The 16,785-nt window shown below is 39.6% G+C and overlaps 1 protein-coding gene across 29 annotated transcripts in view; it reads right to left on the reverse strand.

Annotated features, from left to right (window-relative positions):
• CACNA1C (calcium voltage-gated channel subunit alpha1 C) overlaps window positions 1-16,785 on the reverse strand; it is a 475,146-nt gene that overhangs the window by 415,855 nt on the left and 42,506 nt on the right. Inside the window, exon 1 of one of the 29 annotated variants that reach the window (XM_071767709.1) lies at window positions 11,019-11,620. The exons of 27 other annotated variants lie outside the window; for them this stretch is intronic. In XM_071767709.1, the coding sequence (XP_071623810.1) occupies window positions 11,019-11,067 (49 nt within the window). In that variant the 5' untranslated portion in view covers window positions 11,068-11,620. Of the gene's footprint in view, window positions 1-11,018; window positions 11,621-16,785 lie in introns of those variants that run through there. One more of the 29 variants, XM_071767860.1, reaches the window with a different exon arrangement.

Genomic DNA, 16,785 nt, shown 5'->3' on the forward strand with positions numbered 1-16,785 from the left:
AGTAATATCTTCATGGAGGCACACACAATACATTTAACGAAGAAAAAAGAAAATTAATTTTCCAAGCCTATTAACCTGGCATGTTGGGAAGACTAGAAGAGTGCTTAACACTAACAGATGTTCACACTACACGGATCATGACCATGTAAATATATAAGAACATTGATAGATAACTTAAGAGAAAACATTTCTTTGCCAGCCTTCCAAAAAGGAAAGAAATCTGGCTTTTGTGGAGGTAGGACAGAATTGCTGAAAGTCTACATCATAGCACAGAAATAAATTAAAATACAATTTGATCCTCTAAATGCCTGTTCTCTAGTCTTTACATAAATCTCCCAAATAGCACCTGACAATCTGTCAGATATCTCTGTTCGGTATTTTGTAGCTGCAGAATCAGGTTTAGATGCTTTCTATTGCTGTTATTAAAACAACTAGCTACATGACCTAGAGGTTTAAATCCTAAGATGACAAGTGGGGCTTTCCATCTACTAAAGTAATTCTATCTTTAAATAGTATTTCAAAACACTGTATCAACACTGACATAGGGAAATGAACAATAAAATTCACCAATATATTAAGCCATCTGGATGAGCTTACCTCACATTCCTTTTGAAGTATCAAAACATTACTGATATGTGATACAAGAATAGATTTCCTGCCCTGATATTTGTAGAATTGACTCCAAAGAGGGTTTACCCATCCATATTTCTCTAAAATAATGCATCCTCTGGCCCTACAGCATGAATGACGAAATTCTTAGCAACATTCAGTCAAATCTAACTGTATTCTATGCACTAACATTCTCCATGAGAAACCACCTAAAGCACAACAAAAAAATTTTAAAAATTCATACCTCAAAATAAAAGATAAAATGTGTTCTGGTCAAAAAAGAGCAGAATCAAGGCAAAGCAAGATAAAAGCAAAGTCCTCAACTAGAACACTAAATATTATAAAAGCAGATAGAAAACTGCTGACCACAGAAAACTGCCTATTTTAGTCTAAGCTTTGCATTAAGACAGCAGGGTCTATGTTCTAGTTCAAACACATATCTATTGACAGAAATATCGTAAGTTGTGTAAGACATTTTAGATTAAAAACACTTAAAAATGTCTCACATTTCATAGGGAGTAACAGAATTTGCATTGTTAATGTTAAAAGCTTTTCACAATGTTTTGTGGAAATACCTGTAAGATGTGATCCTTTTTAATGTGCTTCAATTTTGAACATGTCCTAATATTCTTCCTTAGAAATTCTGCCAAGCACCTGTAGGACCCTGTGCTCAAATTTTCTGAAGCTTGATATCTGACCTTTTTTTTTTTTTTTTTAAAGCACTTGAGTTCTTTTTTAGGAACTGCCAGTAGCAAGTACCTCTAGGTATTTTTTTACTGACTTTGCAGCATGCTTAAAATCTTATCACAAATTAGCAAATTAGGACACATTTTCATCTTTTATGATCTTTCTTGACACCCTTGGCCTTAAAGATGATAAATGCCTTCAAGCCATGTTCATCTTTAAGTCTCTGCTTTTATTTCTGACTTTTGCCAAATTTACAAGAGTTACTCTTTTTTATTCCAGTCATCACTATGCCATTTTATTTATTTTAAATCCCAGAATTGAAATTAAACTATAACATTTTTGGTCACAGTGTGAATCCAGAAAGCAAATTAACAATTCATCTTCAACACAGTCCCTCATGAACTTCCCAGAAATTTGGGATTCCTCTATTTCTGATTTAAGCAATAAACCTCATTACTTTTAACAAGTAACAACAAAAAGAAATCATTTCAAAAAAAACTGTAGAGAAATGGGTTTCAAAGATCAGCAGAGAACATACAGCAGTACACAGTACCTACCACATCCCAAACACGTGCTAACAAACATTTCAGTCATGGGATTTGTGTGCTTGAGCCAAACCCAGCAGGAATTTGACAAAAGATAGTAGAGTTACAGCACTCGAGCCATTCACTCAAGTAAGAATTAAATATTGACACTGCCACACCAAATCTAACTAATGTCTCCAAATCTCAGGTTTGGTTTTGTTTTTTTTATTTAGGTGCAAGGGAAGTAAAAATTTTGTGTAAGCCACTCCTATATACTGCTCCTGAATACATTCATACAAAAGTTCCATTCAAACCACAATTAAACCTGATCACTTCCAATTTGCATTCTATAAATGCATTTTGCTTCTCTCTAAACACACCCATTCAAATTTAAATTACACCTGAAAACACTTTGTGCATCTATACAATTTAAAAATCAGCAATAATAGGCACTTTAGCTATCATGTAATTTCAGCACACAGGTGAAGCTTTCCTCCCTACACCTAAGTCTGTTTACAATCTGAGTAAATAATGAATACTAAGGATTTCTTCTGGTTTTGAAATGGCTCTTGAGCTTCTCTGACTAAAATTGCTAATTGTGCTGTCAAAATGTTCAGTTCATCTCAAGGACATCAGACCACGTGATACGATCCAAATTTAAGGTCTGCAGGAAAAACATTTTGCAAAATATATGAAAGCTGCAAGATAGAAAACACAGCAAAGTTTGGCATTGCACATACCAATCTTAGTGTTCAGCTTCCTGATATTTGTCAATCTATATCAGGATTAAACAATTTCAAAATAAACACACTGTACAGTGTATTGGAGTGAAATAATTCATTTTTCTACTATCTTCAATAAACATCAATTTGAATTCCTACATTTGAATGGATTCTATTGCTTATAACACAGCTCATTGTAGTGTTTCTGTATGTAAAATTAATGAACTCTACTACTAACAATTACATCATACAAGCTTCAATTTCAGAATTCTAATTTTTATCAACAATGCATGAAGCAGAATATAGCTGGTACCTAACAGAGCTGGACTAACACTCAAGGAGAGAGGGACACGTACTTATTAAAACATTATTTCATCTGTCAAAAAAATTTAGGGGGACATCTGACATCAAAAACATATTAAATTTTAAAAACTGAGTTATCTTAAGAATTCTTAAATCTAGCCAGCCATAATGAAGAACGGAAGTATTTTTTCTCCTTTGGTATAAGGAATCTGAAATCTGATCAGTAGCTTGAATTCAATCCTACAATGCCTTTAGGAAGAAATGTTGAGCTAGTTACTCAATTAGAACATATTTACTTTGTAATTATAATGTCATGTTCAGTCATATTTAATTGTTTTTTCCAAAATACCCAAAGGCAATTATCCACATCATGGGCTGAAAACCTGAAAACTTTAAGATAAATAACAATACCATTTAGAGAAACATATTTTAAACATATGATAAATAATTCCTTAAGGTTAGATGGCTCTCAGACAATATTTTCCTTAAAACAATTAACTCAAAATTTATGTACAAGATGCAAAGAGAGTTCCCGTGGGAATAGCCAGATTTTTTTCCTCTCGCTTCTGGGTCTGGTTTGAAAACCATTAAGTCTTCAGACACCCTTAACAATTACTTTTTTTTAATCTTCTGTCTTTGAGAAAAGAAGCAAATTTTCCCTCCCTCTTAGCAGTGCTAACCTTGTTGGTGCCCAGCAGAGGAGACTGATGAATCCTATGGTTTTCTTTTATTTCCTTACAGGTGTCAGGTTAAACACCACTTCCACCCCCATACCCAGACAAGGCTTTAACTGGTACTTTAATAACTCCTCCCAGATGTCAAAAGAGATACAATTTGCTGATTTCTTCTAATGGATTCTGAACAGTTTTCCTGCTGAAACAGCCACTGAGATTTAGAATACCTGTGACTAAAATACACACACAGAAAAAAAAGGAAATTTTTTACAAATATATAGTCTTAGCATTCCTGTATATGTTTCTAACATCCCATGGAACACCCATTAGCAGTTATCTCAATTTTCTTTAGTCAGTAGGGAAAAAGGAATCTAAATTGAATTTAGGACCCCAGTCCTGTTAGGATTCAAGCCCTATGTAGTCATCACTTCCACCGTGATTTTATGTGTGGGTATATATATCTCAGCAGTTAAGTAGTTAGATTCAGCTAGATGTTTGTAAATCACAGCAGGATTGACCTGATATGTTGACATGTACTGGAACATAAAAGAGAGCTAGTCATAAAATTTATTCCATTGTTACATGTGTTGGTCTCTGTCTCTAGCCACAATCGTACATTAAAACTATTCTAGAGAGAAAGAAAAAGACCTACTTACAAACTCAGTGAGCCTATTAGAGCAATTGAGACTCCAGGGTTGTCTCACCTCACCCATGAACTATAACAAGATTTCCAAAACAACAAAAAAACCAGCAAACTCCTCTAAAACTGGTGTTAAGTATCATGGCAAATGTCCCTCCCTCTCAAAGTTTCAACAAATAGCCACCATGTCTGTTTAAACACAGAAACGTGGTTGCAATTTAGCTATTGACTGGCATATGAAAATGACCAATCCATCTTAAAATATACAGATATATAGATTCAGAGATACAAGGAAAAACGTGCTGGGAGTTTTCTTTTATTTTTTTACCACCAGGGTAATTAATACTGCTGCAGGCTGCCCAGTGAGTCTGTGAAACCTGTCTCCTCAGAGACATGCAATATTTGACTGGACATGTCCCTCAGAAACCTCATCTAATTAGACCTGTTTTGAGCAAAGGGTTGAACTACCTGGCCTCTGTAGGTCCTTTCCATCCTAAATTATGATTTTATTTAATCCTCACTCCTTAGAAATACAATTCTTTGGACCGAAATGCGTAACAGAGAGAGCATGGTCTCAAAACTACTCTTCCTGGGAAAGATGCCTGGGAAGGCAACGTACAGAGCAGACCAGCTTCAAAGCCATTATCAGTGGGTTGCCCTCAAACTAAGATTCTCTTGAGGGTGAACTGTGCTAATAATCTGTCAGCTGCAGAGCACATTAATTCACCTTAATATCTAGACAACTGCCAATATGACAACACAGAAAAAAATGTCATTCCATCAAATCTTTTGTCAGTTTCTCTGACACATATATTAATCTCTTCTCCTCCTCCTCCTCCTCCTCCTCTCCCCCCATTTCCCATGGATTGGCAAATTCAGCAATCCAAGCCATGCAATCTATTCAGGTTACATTTAGGTTTCTGGGAGAAATTCAGCAAGAACTTCTGCTCCCGAAATCTCTATACACACGACAGAGACACCTGTGATTCTTCCAGTTGGAAAAGAACTACTCTGAACCTCTCTCACTTTCTTAATGAAGTTTGTATTACTCTCATTGTTTTGCTCCATCCATGGAAATGAGTACAAAACATTTCAAATGTGCTTCAGACAAAGATTTACACATACACTATGACTATATCCTGATTTATTCCACTACAACCTTGCAATAGCAACAGGTGCCCTTGTGTTCTTAGAACTTCATTACTGCATTTCAGAGCTCCCAGAAGGATCATTCTATCACCTAGAACTACACCTGGTCTCTGGGAGATGCACTGTAAGCCCATCACCATGCCTTCTGTTCTCTCCACAGAACACTGACTGTGACTTATTCTTCCAAAAGATAAAAAGGATGAGGAAAAAGATTCCCCAGTACCTTAAATGGACAATAATTATTTTATTACGATAATGTACCTAAAACAGGTAAATAGTAATTTCTTTTTAAACATCCATTGGTAAAAGTCACAAGAAACAAGAATTATGCTAATTTTATGTTAGGTAATAGATAAGCTTTATCAAAAGGAAAAGTATTCAGTGATAAACACTATGTCTGAATGGTTAGTAACATCTTCTTAAAATTAATGTTGCTGGAATCTAGTAATAAATAATAAATTAATAATCTTTCTCTCAAATTCATCTTATCCCTACTATCTAAATAAAAATATTCCAGATAAACGAGTGACTTAAAAATGTATTGGATTTGGCTACAATCTAAAAAAAAAAACTGAATTATTTAATAACATTATGTTTTGCAAAGTATATATCTGCCATTGGTAAAAGCTTTCTTCATTGTTAATTTGATTTGTTGTTTTTAATAATTTAAGAGACTTTTATTGCACACAGTCTCATCTGTTATGTTGATTGGTAGACAATAAATTTAGAAAACACATTTGCTCAAAAGAGATCTTGTATTTGCTGTTCCTGAACTTTCGTGAGTCCATTCCTTGAATTAACTCCCTGAAAGAGTTAAACAAGACATCTCCTAACAAGTCAAGCAACCATAATGACAGTTTTCACACACATACATCAGCAAAAAGTAAATTTAAGAGCAATTGCCATTCAGGTGAATCCTATTGTAAGTATAAATGTGGACTCGTTTTCCACAAAATTGAAAGAAAGTAAGCTAAATATAAACATACATGGTAGTGCAGCTATATGACATGTTCTCTAAACATGTTTTGAGAAAACAAAAAAAAAATACAAGGACAAATAATTCACATTAAATGTCTTGGTAGGATGAATTAATTCCACACAGCAAGGGTGTGTCATGTCTACTGCAGTGAATTACACAGATATAACTCAGAAACATATTTGATTTTATATCAGAGATGTAACCAAGAGTGGGTTTCTAAGTTTGACTTGGTTGCAGAGAATACACCAGCTAGGTCTTCAAAAGTGGACAGCCAGGACAGGAGAAACCCACAAACCTCATCAGGAACACTGACAGTGACCTAACTCAAACTGGTCTCTATAACTGAGGATCATTTCGAAGAAAATAATTGAAAAGTAAATACTATTCTATGCCTTTAGAAGAATACTTAAATACTCCTTTTAAGGATGGGAAATGGTTGAAAGCACTCAAATACTTTTCTGAAGACCCTACTGGCAACTGTCACAAGTAAATGCAGTGTACTGTATGATGCAAAATGTTTAAGTACTGTTATTCGACATTATTTTTAAAAAATGTTTACATTAGACTGCTATTTCATATCATGTTGAATTAAAAACATAACACTTGCTGAATATTACAGGTAGTTTGAGGTAGATCATCATACTTTTTAAATACAGCATTTACTGTTAAATAAGTGAGGCCTGAAATTTTAGTTCTACATTTAAAACTGATTAGAATCTTTTTCCCAAAAAGGTCCTGAGGATTAACTGTTTCAAAGCACTTAGCAGTATTCATTATGTCCCACAACTAAAGCCTATTCTGACAGACTCTTACAGCAAATTGAGAGTACAAAAATACTCAAAACCAACAACTCCATTTGCTAATGTGATCGCTTTGTCACCACGGAAAGAGCACAGTTTCTCCTACACGTAAGAGCACAGGAAACAAAATTGGCATGCTGAAAACAGCAGAAAATTAAACCAAACATCCAATAAATTCTAGACCTTCCACCCAATGGTTTTGTCTTGTAGCACAGCATGAGGCAGATTTCAACCCTTTAACTGAAATCAGCTGTGAAGTGTACACAATCATCTGCATATTTATACCTGTAAAGTTATTGGGAATATTTGTGGGTTTGACTTCACTTCAGGTCAGAAAATGCATTAGGGACCATGCTTGTGACTTGACCCTCTCGCTATCAATAGGCTTCTGAGAAATAAAGGGAATATTAATTAGTTCCTAATTTAACAGACACAAAAGATAGAAGGACTATGAAAAGAGTGTCTTACAGAGAAAGATTTCAAGAACAGAATATGTGCAGGTTAGGAAAGGAGGTTGCAAGAAGACCTAATTATGGTTGACAAATACCTGAGGGGGTTCTTTTTTACCAGCAGCAAGTAGGAATCTGTTCAAAATTTGCAACAAGGGCAAAGCCCAAAGGCATTATCTGAAATTGAAGGAAGGGTAGTTCAGACATGGTATCAGAAATGGCTTTTCACTTAAGAGGGCCATTACTATATGGAATAAACGACCTACCAGGGGCTCTTCCATTCTAATGAATTTTATTCTGGAGTAGAGATGTATCTTTCAGTGTCACATCTGGCCTTTTCTCCTGAAAAGCAGGGTATGGATGAAGCAGACCTAGAAGTGTCTTCTGCAAAGCCCCTCTGGAGCACAGCCACGGCTGACATCTCCGCAGCCCTGCAGTGCCACCTTCTGGGAGAGGCAGTCCCGGGGACCCCTAACCTCTCTCCATCCCACCACCATCTCCATACCTAGTCCCTGCAGCTGGAAGGCACAACAAAACTACTGGCTTTGTTTCACTTCCTGGCTAGTTACCACATCTCACCAGGAAAATCCTGCCGAACACCCAAATCACAAGCAGCAAAATTTAACTAGATGGGTTAAACTACACTTGAGATTCAGACTTGCAACCCCAGAGGCCAGGTTGACTCATTCTCCTCCCTCTCTTGAGAGGGCTGCAAAATGTGGGTTTGCAAACTGATTTTTCCATTTTATATTATGAGAACATGTTTTCAAAATATTATGAGGGAACGCATTAAAGATGCCCATCTAGGATTCCACCCGGTCCCACATGTGCATTAAATGTGATGTAGTCAGTTTTGAGAGCTTTTTCTGTTCCTTGCCCGGTGAGTTTTAAATATTTTCTAGATAAACACATGGTCTATGCTAATAATGAATAATTAATTCATATAAAAACCCATTCCATTGTGTAGCAAGAATAAATATTGAGAAGTGTCTCAGCATCAACAAATAACATCAGCTCCCTTTTCTTTGTCTAATAGGAGACTGCACTGAAAATGCAGAAGACATATATTTTAACACCAAAAAAAAAAAAAAAAGAAATCCTTGTTGTAGGGTAAAAGACTTTTCAGTGTTCCATGTGTTGTCACATTCAGAAGTATAAGACAAGTATATTACAAACACACCAAAATTAGCAGTTAAGAAGTCAACAAAGCACTTTCAAATACAAATCCTCTTCTCCACAGTCCTCACAACCTAAGGAATGGTCTCTAGCATGCCTTACTTATTTAAGCAAGCCCCTATAATGACAAATACCCTGCTGCTCCAGCTCCTAAACATAAGGCTGTTCAGGTAGGCTGATAAGGGGTTAACTGAGAACAGAAATGTGCAGAAAGCTGCTGGCAGAGGCCTAGTCATGCCACTCATATTTCAATAAAAGACATAAAAATTTGTCTTGCATGTACCTGGAACATCCACCTTACTGCTAGCAGCTGAGAAGAAAGACCCCAGACTTATCCAAATAAACCTTCCTTCTTACAAGCAAGGAGCAGACCAGGATCACAGACCTAGCTTTGTCTTCTACTCATCTTTTATTTCTCCATCCTACAGCTGGGAAGCTGTGGCTGCTTTAATCACTCCATTCCACACTCTGATTGGTTTGCTTCTCTCCTTGCCACCAGGTTTTCTTGGCTACTGATCAATTTAACCTTTCAGGAGCAGTTTGCACAAAATAAAAATAGATTGTAAATAAACTGCAGCCTGAGTACTATCAGGGAACAGAACTTTCTTCCACCTGGTTGATTTTCTGTTTGCTTTAGAAGTTGCTCTTTCACCTGGGAGTAATGACAATCCGCATCAAGAGACAGATGCAAAACTGTTCCTCCAATTATATAATCACTGCAGTTGATAAGGAGAGAGCTGGATTTAGGTTGCCATAGCATTGGCATATTGCTATGGAGGCTGAGCTCTTCGTCCACTTTATCAGTTGTGGTCCAGGAAGTGCAGCCCAATTATGCCTGCTGACTGCATGTGCTGTGGACTCGCTCCCACTTAGAAGGAGCACTCTGGACCAGGGGCTGCTTTCTTTCCCCTCCCACCTCATTTTGATGGAGTGGCTAGGGGTGCTGGGTTTTTTCTTTTTAATCTGCATTTAAACGGAAGGAGGGTGCTGTTATCTCTGAAACGCACTGCCCGTCCACCATTAGGGGCTGCCACAGCTCCAATAAAACTCTCCAGTTGCATCTTTGGCCGCCCCTGCAAGGGGCTCAGGAGTAGGGGGCACCTGGGGAGCATACCATGGGTGGGGGCCCTCTCCAGGCCTCTGCCCCCCAAACGCCCGGGCACATTTACACCTACACCAGATGTTCAATCACAGCAGGAGGGAGCACGTTTGCTGAAAGCAAGTTGGTTCCGGACACGGAGCACCGAAGGGAGAGGCTGCCCCGTAGGGTGAGGCCGGGGACGAGGGAGGAAGATGAGGAAGAAGTGGATTGGGGCTGGGGGTTTCTGGTGGGAAGCGAGAAGCAGCCTGGTAGCCCGCTCCCGGAACGCTGCTTCCCTCTCGCCGAGGGGAGGAAATGGCTCTGTCTGCTCTGCAACACCGACGTGTGTGTGCAGCCAGGGCTGGTGGGGAAGGGTGGGGAGGGGGTGACAACACGCAGGTAACAGGATAAAAATAACTTCAGGAACGGCAGATCGAGGTTGGGCGGGGGAGGTAGGGGGAAGGCTTCTGGAGTTTGGACAAACAAAGTTTTACTACAGGGAATAGCCGGGGATGTTTGCTAATGCCGAAGAGAAGCAACATGGGTTGGTATCCATGATGCGGGCGATGCTGAGAGGAGCTCGGCGAGAAATCACTGTTCCAAGTAAAACCCAACCTTAATTTTAATATGGACACCCCACGGTGTCCCTCATTCTCGCAGCTTGATTGTGTGAGTGTAAATAGAAAATTCCCCCTTCCCCTCCCGTTTCGTGTGAGAGATTACAAATAGCGCAAGAGAAGAGAAGGGCTCCTCTCCCGGTGTGTTAGGAAGCCGTACCCAGATGGGGGTTTAGGAGGAGCGGGACGACATTAATTGGGAAAGATCCCCTAATCCCGGTCTCAATGCGAGCCAATCTTCCAGACACGGACGAGCGGGGCTGCTCCGCAGTTTCACCGAACCCCCGGCCACAGCGAGCTGCCCCTCCTCGCCCCTCCGCTTCCCAAGGCAACGACGGCGACTTAATGCAACTTTTCCTTGGCCGGGGTTTCCTATGAACCACCCGTTCCCCGAGGGATTGCGGGGGGTCTCCCTGAAGCACGCCCGGCTAAGGGGAGCTGCGTGCTCCGACTGGAACCCGGTGTCAAAGGCTGCCTCTGCCCCGGCCCCTCCGGCTGCCCGCTGGCTGTGGCAGCGGCGGCAGGGGCTGAACCCAACCGAGAGAATAGGGACAAAGGCTAGGGGAAAGAATGGTTGCTAGACCCTGGGAGGTAAATCTCAGGCTTACCTTGATGGTTTTCTTCGGGAATGTACATCCTCTTGTTTTCATTGACCATTTATAACGAGTCCAGATTAATCCCTCCGAAAATCGGCTTGGTAAAATTCAAGGAAGAATGGAGCTGCAGAATTTCTCCTTCTATTATTACCTGATTCCCATTATTGCATCAAACACCAAAAACTGATCCTTTCCACTACTGCCTCCTTTAGTGAAATTGCAATGCATCCTCAGTACATCCGGGCCCCTTCCAAGAATTTAGCACAGCACCTCTGGCTGTTAAACCATAAAAAAGAACAGGAAGGGGGGAAACGAGAGAGCGAGGGGAATAATAATAATAATAAAAAAAAATTAAATAAAATAAAATTTAAAAAAAGGAAAAAGCAAAAGCATCCAGGACAAACCTCTGAGGGTTAAATGTCTTTTTAACAAATCCACCAACTATAAGAGTAAGAAAAGGAGAAAGAAGAAAAAAATAAATAAATAAAAGAGAGAGAGAGAGAGAGATGTTCAAACGCTGCTGCTCCTCCTCTTCAAAGCCATTCTGAGCGCGTTGTGTTGGCAGGGAGCTGTTTCTGCAGAGGAAGAGAGCACAGTCCCAGCCCCTTACTCCCTCCCCTCCCTCAGCGCGCTCTCCCTCTCGCCGACAGACAGACACACTGAACGCTTCCAGATGTTCCAGCTGCGGCGGCTGCACGCAGCCCCCCGCGCACGGCGTTAGGAGCCGCCGGACTTGATCCCAAAGTTTAAGGCGCTGCCTGCCCGCCCGCCCGCCCGCCCGGCTGCCGTCACTGCGCCTGCCGAAGCCTCGCTACAGACATGACGTCAAGGAGGCGAGCTGGAGCCGGCTGCATGGAAAAGTGGGGGGACAGGCGAGGGCAGCGGCGGCGGGGCCGGGCCGGGCCGAGCCGAGGGGCGGCAGGCCGGTCCGGTGGCAGGGCGGCGGTACCGGTGGCAGGGCGGCGGTACCGGTGGCACAGCGCCGCGCTCGCCTTTCCCGCCCGCGCCCAGAGCCCCGCGGCTGCTGGCGCCGCCGTTCTCCGGCCCCGCTTCGATCCGGTTTCTCAATATTGTGGGCTCTGCCCTGCGGTTCCACTACGGAATGCGAGTGTGAGCTGCATTTCAAGGAGAAACAGCATCGTTTGCTGAAGCGTTACGGGCGGCACCGTGTGCGAGCGTTTTAACCGAACGGGCTGCGGCTGTGTGCGATCCGGTACCAGGCGGCAAGCACGGGCATGGTAGGCAGGCAGCGGAAGGGAAAGAGATACCCAGGGATAAGTTGCACAGACGAGAGGATGCACAGATGTTTAAACAGATTAATCAAGCTAGGATTTGCAAAATCCTCGGTGGAAACACCAAAGCGCTCCGCTGGTATCCCACTACTTGCCGTAATTATGCCTGTCATTTGGCCCTCTGTAATTGAAATGACTTCTTTAAAACGAAATGTGAACTGAATGCAGTACATGTTAAACGTATCTGGACTCCCCGAGCTGCCATGTTAAACAAGAGATGCAGAGTTGAAAATTACCCCTCAGGAACTACTGCAGAAACTGCCACAACCTGAGAAACCGAACACCTCTGATTTACCCGGGGCTAATCATCCGGAATTCCATGTCCACTGTGTGAACCCATGGCTGTAAATTCTCATGATAAAAAAAGTATCGATTTAGCATCACATGCATGCAATACTATTTGTGGAACTTAAAACACAACGGTTCTTTCCTTTCCAGTGGTTTTCCATTTCAACTTGAAAAAGAGTATTTTAAAGTTGGTAATAACCCTACAAAGGAATTACTTCCAAACAAACTTAGTGCCTTTCAGTGGGATGTAGATATCTGTCTCTTTTTGAGGCTTTCCCACCACCACATTACATGAGCTGAGTCTCAGATGGAACTCAAAATACAATAGAAAACAACACCACCTAACAGATTTAGGCAGAACAAGATAATAACACATCCTCTTGGACCTACACAAAAAATTGGAATAAATGTAAAGCACTTACCAAAAACTGGATGCAGCCAAAGGATTTGTCCTAAAAAAAAAGGTCGTTTTTGTTTCTAATGACCACTGATGATCACAACTTCTCCACTAGATGCTATTCTAAGGGTAATTCACCAACAACATATTGCCATTGACAGCATGTAGAGACGCAGCTTTATTTCTGACTCAGGAGGAAAAGATCCTCTGAGCAATTAAAATACTCTGTCCTCTTTTGCCTAGTTTTTCTCTAATAATGTCACATGCACTTACCCCGTTTAACTTACCAGATCAAGCAAGATCACAGCTAGCGGTTGAATGACAATATATTAACTTTCATTTTTTAATTGCCCTTTTCTTTTAAAAAAATGTCCTCCCTTCACCATTATAAGAAGGACTGCAGAGAAAATCCTTCACTATCTATGTTTGTTGTGTGAATGTGCATTTGTTTTATCTTTCTCCTTGTCACCATAAATCCTTAACATTTTGGATTGTGCTAACTCCACAACCAAGAGATACCCTTGCGTGGCCATAATCTCTGGGGAAATAACTAAGTGTGTAGGGATCACTCATCTTCAAAAATCAAAAAATTAAACACCGGTGGGCTCCTCTAAATATTTTTCTTCTCTTCTTGGTCATCACATTTTTGGCTAGCTAAGAATTTATATACAGTATTAGCTAAACAGTTAACATCCACATAGCCTTGCCAGTTCACATACGTATGCAGCCACATACACAAGCTGTCCCTGCCACCTACAAATCTTTTTCTCTGTTCTTTACTCTTCTCTCTCCGCCAAGCTCCCACAGTGGGACACAAGTTGGGCCAATTACCAAAAATCAAATACAGAAGAAAAATGGAACAAGAAACAAGAACATTAGCTGGCATTAATTTCCTCAGCATAAATAAAATTCTACTATCACTCAAGGTTTCCTTACTCAGCAATTAGCAATTCTGATGCACATCATTTTCCATACAGAGAAGCGGAAAAAAATTGATTATAGGATTAACATGGAAAGATCTTCCTAATGAAGGAGAATCAGGTGACAGAAAAGTGAACATCACACCTTCCCCTAAAGCGTTTGGTCTGTCCAAGTGTGTCAAGAAGATGTAGCTCATGAAAAGAAGGTTTGGTAAGGAAGGTGGTGTTTGAAGTAAAAGTGCTTGTAAGAATTTTTTTCTTAATGCAATTATGGAAATTCACATTTAGCAGCAATTCTCACAGGAAAGAACCAAAGATGTTCCCTTCCACAGAAACCAGGAAAATTCAATTGGCCCAAAATTTGTTTCTCTCAGTTCTTCACACTTTCTTTCCATTTTTCAGAGTAGTACAGAAGGGATTATATTAGGGATTCCATAGCAGCAGCTCAGAGACTTCAGAGAGGACCAACAATCCTTTCCTGCATGGCCTCTGCATCGTGAGCTCTCCAATCAGTTATGTTCCGAGCCAGGACTCTAAAGGCAAAGCATGCAGCCTAAATTAATTACAAGGCTTCCTATCTTTTCTGAACACCTGACACCCAAAAAAGCTTGAAGGCCTTCTGAAGGGGTAGCACTCTTAACGTTCTTCAGAGTTAGATATAAACACAGAGTCCAAATAGAAGTATACAAGAGAGAGAAAGATCTTTAAAGATTTATTAAAGAATTGTTCTTTCAGTACAAAACCAATTAGAAAGTTCTGACTCCCAGCCTTATATGGCAGCCAGGAGATTTAAAGTAGAGAATGTAATGATCAGAAATAAGGGTATCTCACACCAGGCTGAATCTGTGCTTGTAGACTTGCTCCAAGCAGATGGCTGTAGACTGGACAAATGATCCCATGTAAGTTCAAGCCTTAGGCCAGCTTTGAAGTGGAGATACTAGTTTTCTACCCCACAGGAATGTTACAAGGAAAAAAACTGTTCTGCAATTTCTCTGAGAACAATGGTAATGAGGGCCATATAAAGCTCTAAGACAGAGATTTCTGAGAAATAGCTATTTAAAGTTACAAAGCGTCACGGATGATTTGTAGGGTGCATAACATGAACATGCAACAGTCCATTCTTCATGTCAGGAATTTTTTTCTTCTGTGTACAGTGTAGTACCCAGCCATATATAGAGTACACTGGGCACAACATCTTCAGCAAAATCCAGTATCAGAACCCACATTCATCTTCAGAACAGAAATCACCCAAATAGGTTGCGCCTGAGAATGTCTCCTTGATTTAAAAAGGAAGAGTTACTGTATTTAAAGATGGGCCTAGGAAGCAATGGGATGAAAACAGACAAGAGCAAGCAATAACTCTGCACTGAACTATTTTTATAACTTGTAAAATCATTTGATAGGCTCTTCTAAGCAGTCTCGGTGCTTTTTAAATGATTTAGGGTTTTCATTTGGCCTACTGTATAAGTTATGTAGGTATCTAATTGCAGTAGATTATGTTCATACTATTTTGTCAGTATTGCCTTTTACTATAAAATAAGGTAAATTATTCAAAAGTGGAAAAGAGATGTATTTATCGTCATAAATAGTATTAAGACTCATAAGACAAATGTGATTATTTCCAGGGCCAGCTCAGAGAAACAGTGCCAGAGCTCTTTATTACTTTGCTGAAAGGTATTTTTTTTTCCCTACACATTTAACTGAAAACTATGGGATTTTTTATTTTTTTTTTGTCACCAATTTAAATAAATGGGATCTACACACAATGCAGTCTTTGCATGAAGACTTTGACCTTTTTTTTCAAAGGCTAACACGTCAATAATTCAAGTTTGTGTCTAGAGTCTGTTTCCTTTAGGGCATCCAAACCTGAATTGACAGCCTGATTGGTCTTCAATACATTAGAGGAATCATTATGTATGAATGATATAATACTCTCAACGACTTCTGTAATTTCTGACACTACTACATGTTGCTCCATACATAGCATAACAGTAACGTTGGGTATTTGCATTCCTACAATGTGGGGTTTTTTTAATATCAAATATTGATGATAGCAATTTTTCTCATATTTCAGGAGTGCTCTGCTTAGAACTGTTCTTTAAGTTCTTTTTTATTCTTCTGAACTCCATATAATCTAAAACTGAGTATCATCCTCTTCATTTGAACCTTCTAGTTGTTACCGAAAAAAAATAACTTGAAATCTATGAGTATGAATTTCTAAAAAAGTATTCTCTTTTTTTGTTGCTTAATTTTAATTTGAAGGAAAACATTGATAGTCCTATCTAAAGCTATTCAAAGGTTAGTCAGAAAACAGCAGACCTTCCAAAACCATCAACTTGCTGGAACACAGGCAGAGACTTCCTCAAGAAAAAAGAAATCTGGGATGGAAAAGAAAAGGAAAGCTGATGATCAGGATTTCTAGGTGTTTCCATTTCTTAAAATCTGGAGCAGTGCTATAGGTACAGGAACTTTTGATACTGTCTACAGCCATAAATATTTATTTCAAAGTTAATTTGGAAAACTTAGATTTCAATTTTTCACATTGAAATTTATAGGAGTGGTTACTTGGCTCTGAAATTTCTGTCATTAGCTTTTACCTTCACATTCAAATGTCAACAAGCAACTACAAAAAGTTAGATGGGAAATTATAAGTTGTATCATATATTTGTATGGTCTACTAAAGTATCCTAAGGTCTACTACAGTAAAACTAGAAAATATTATATTATTTCATGGAAAATATCTAAGGGGGGAAAACAAAATTATTGACAGCTGGGTAGGAAAGAAGAATAAGCTGTCATTAGACAGAAGTATGTAGATTAAATTGATTGCCTTTAAGTAGGCTCTGATCTCCTAGACTGCAGAAGCATCTAGAAAGTAACCT

Source organism: Heliangelus exortis, chromosome 1 (genome assembly GCF_036169615.1).
Source record: "Heliangelus exortis chromosome 1, bHelExo1.hap1, whole genome shotgun sequence".
NCBI lineage: Eukaryota > Metazoa > Chordata > Aves > Apodiformes > Trochilidae > Heliangelus > Heliangelus exortis.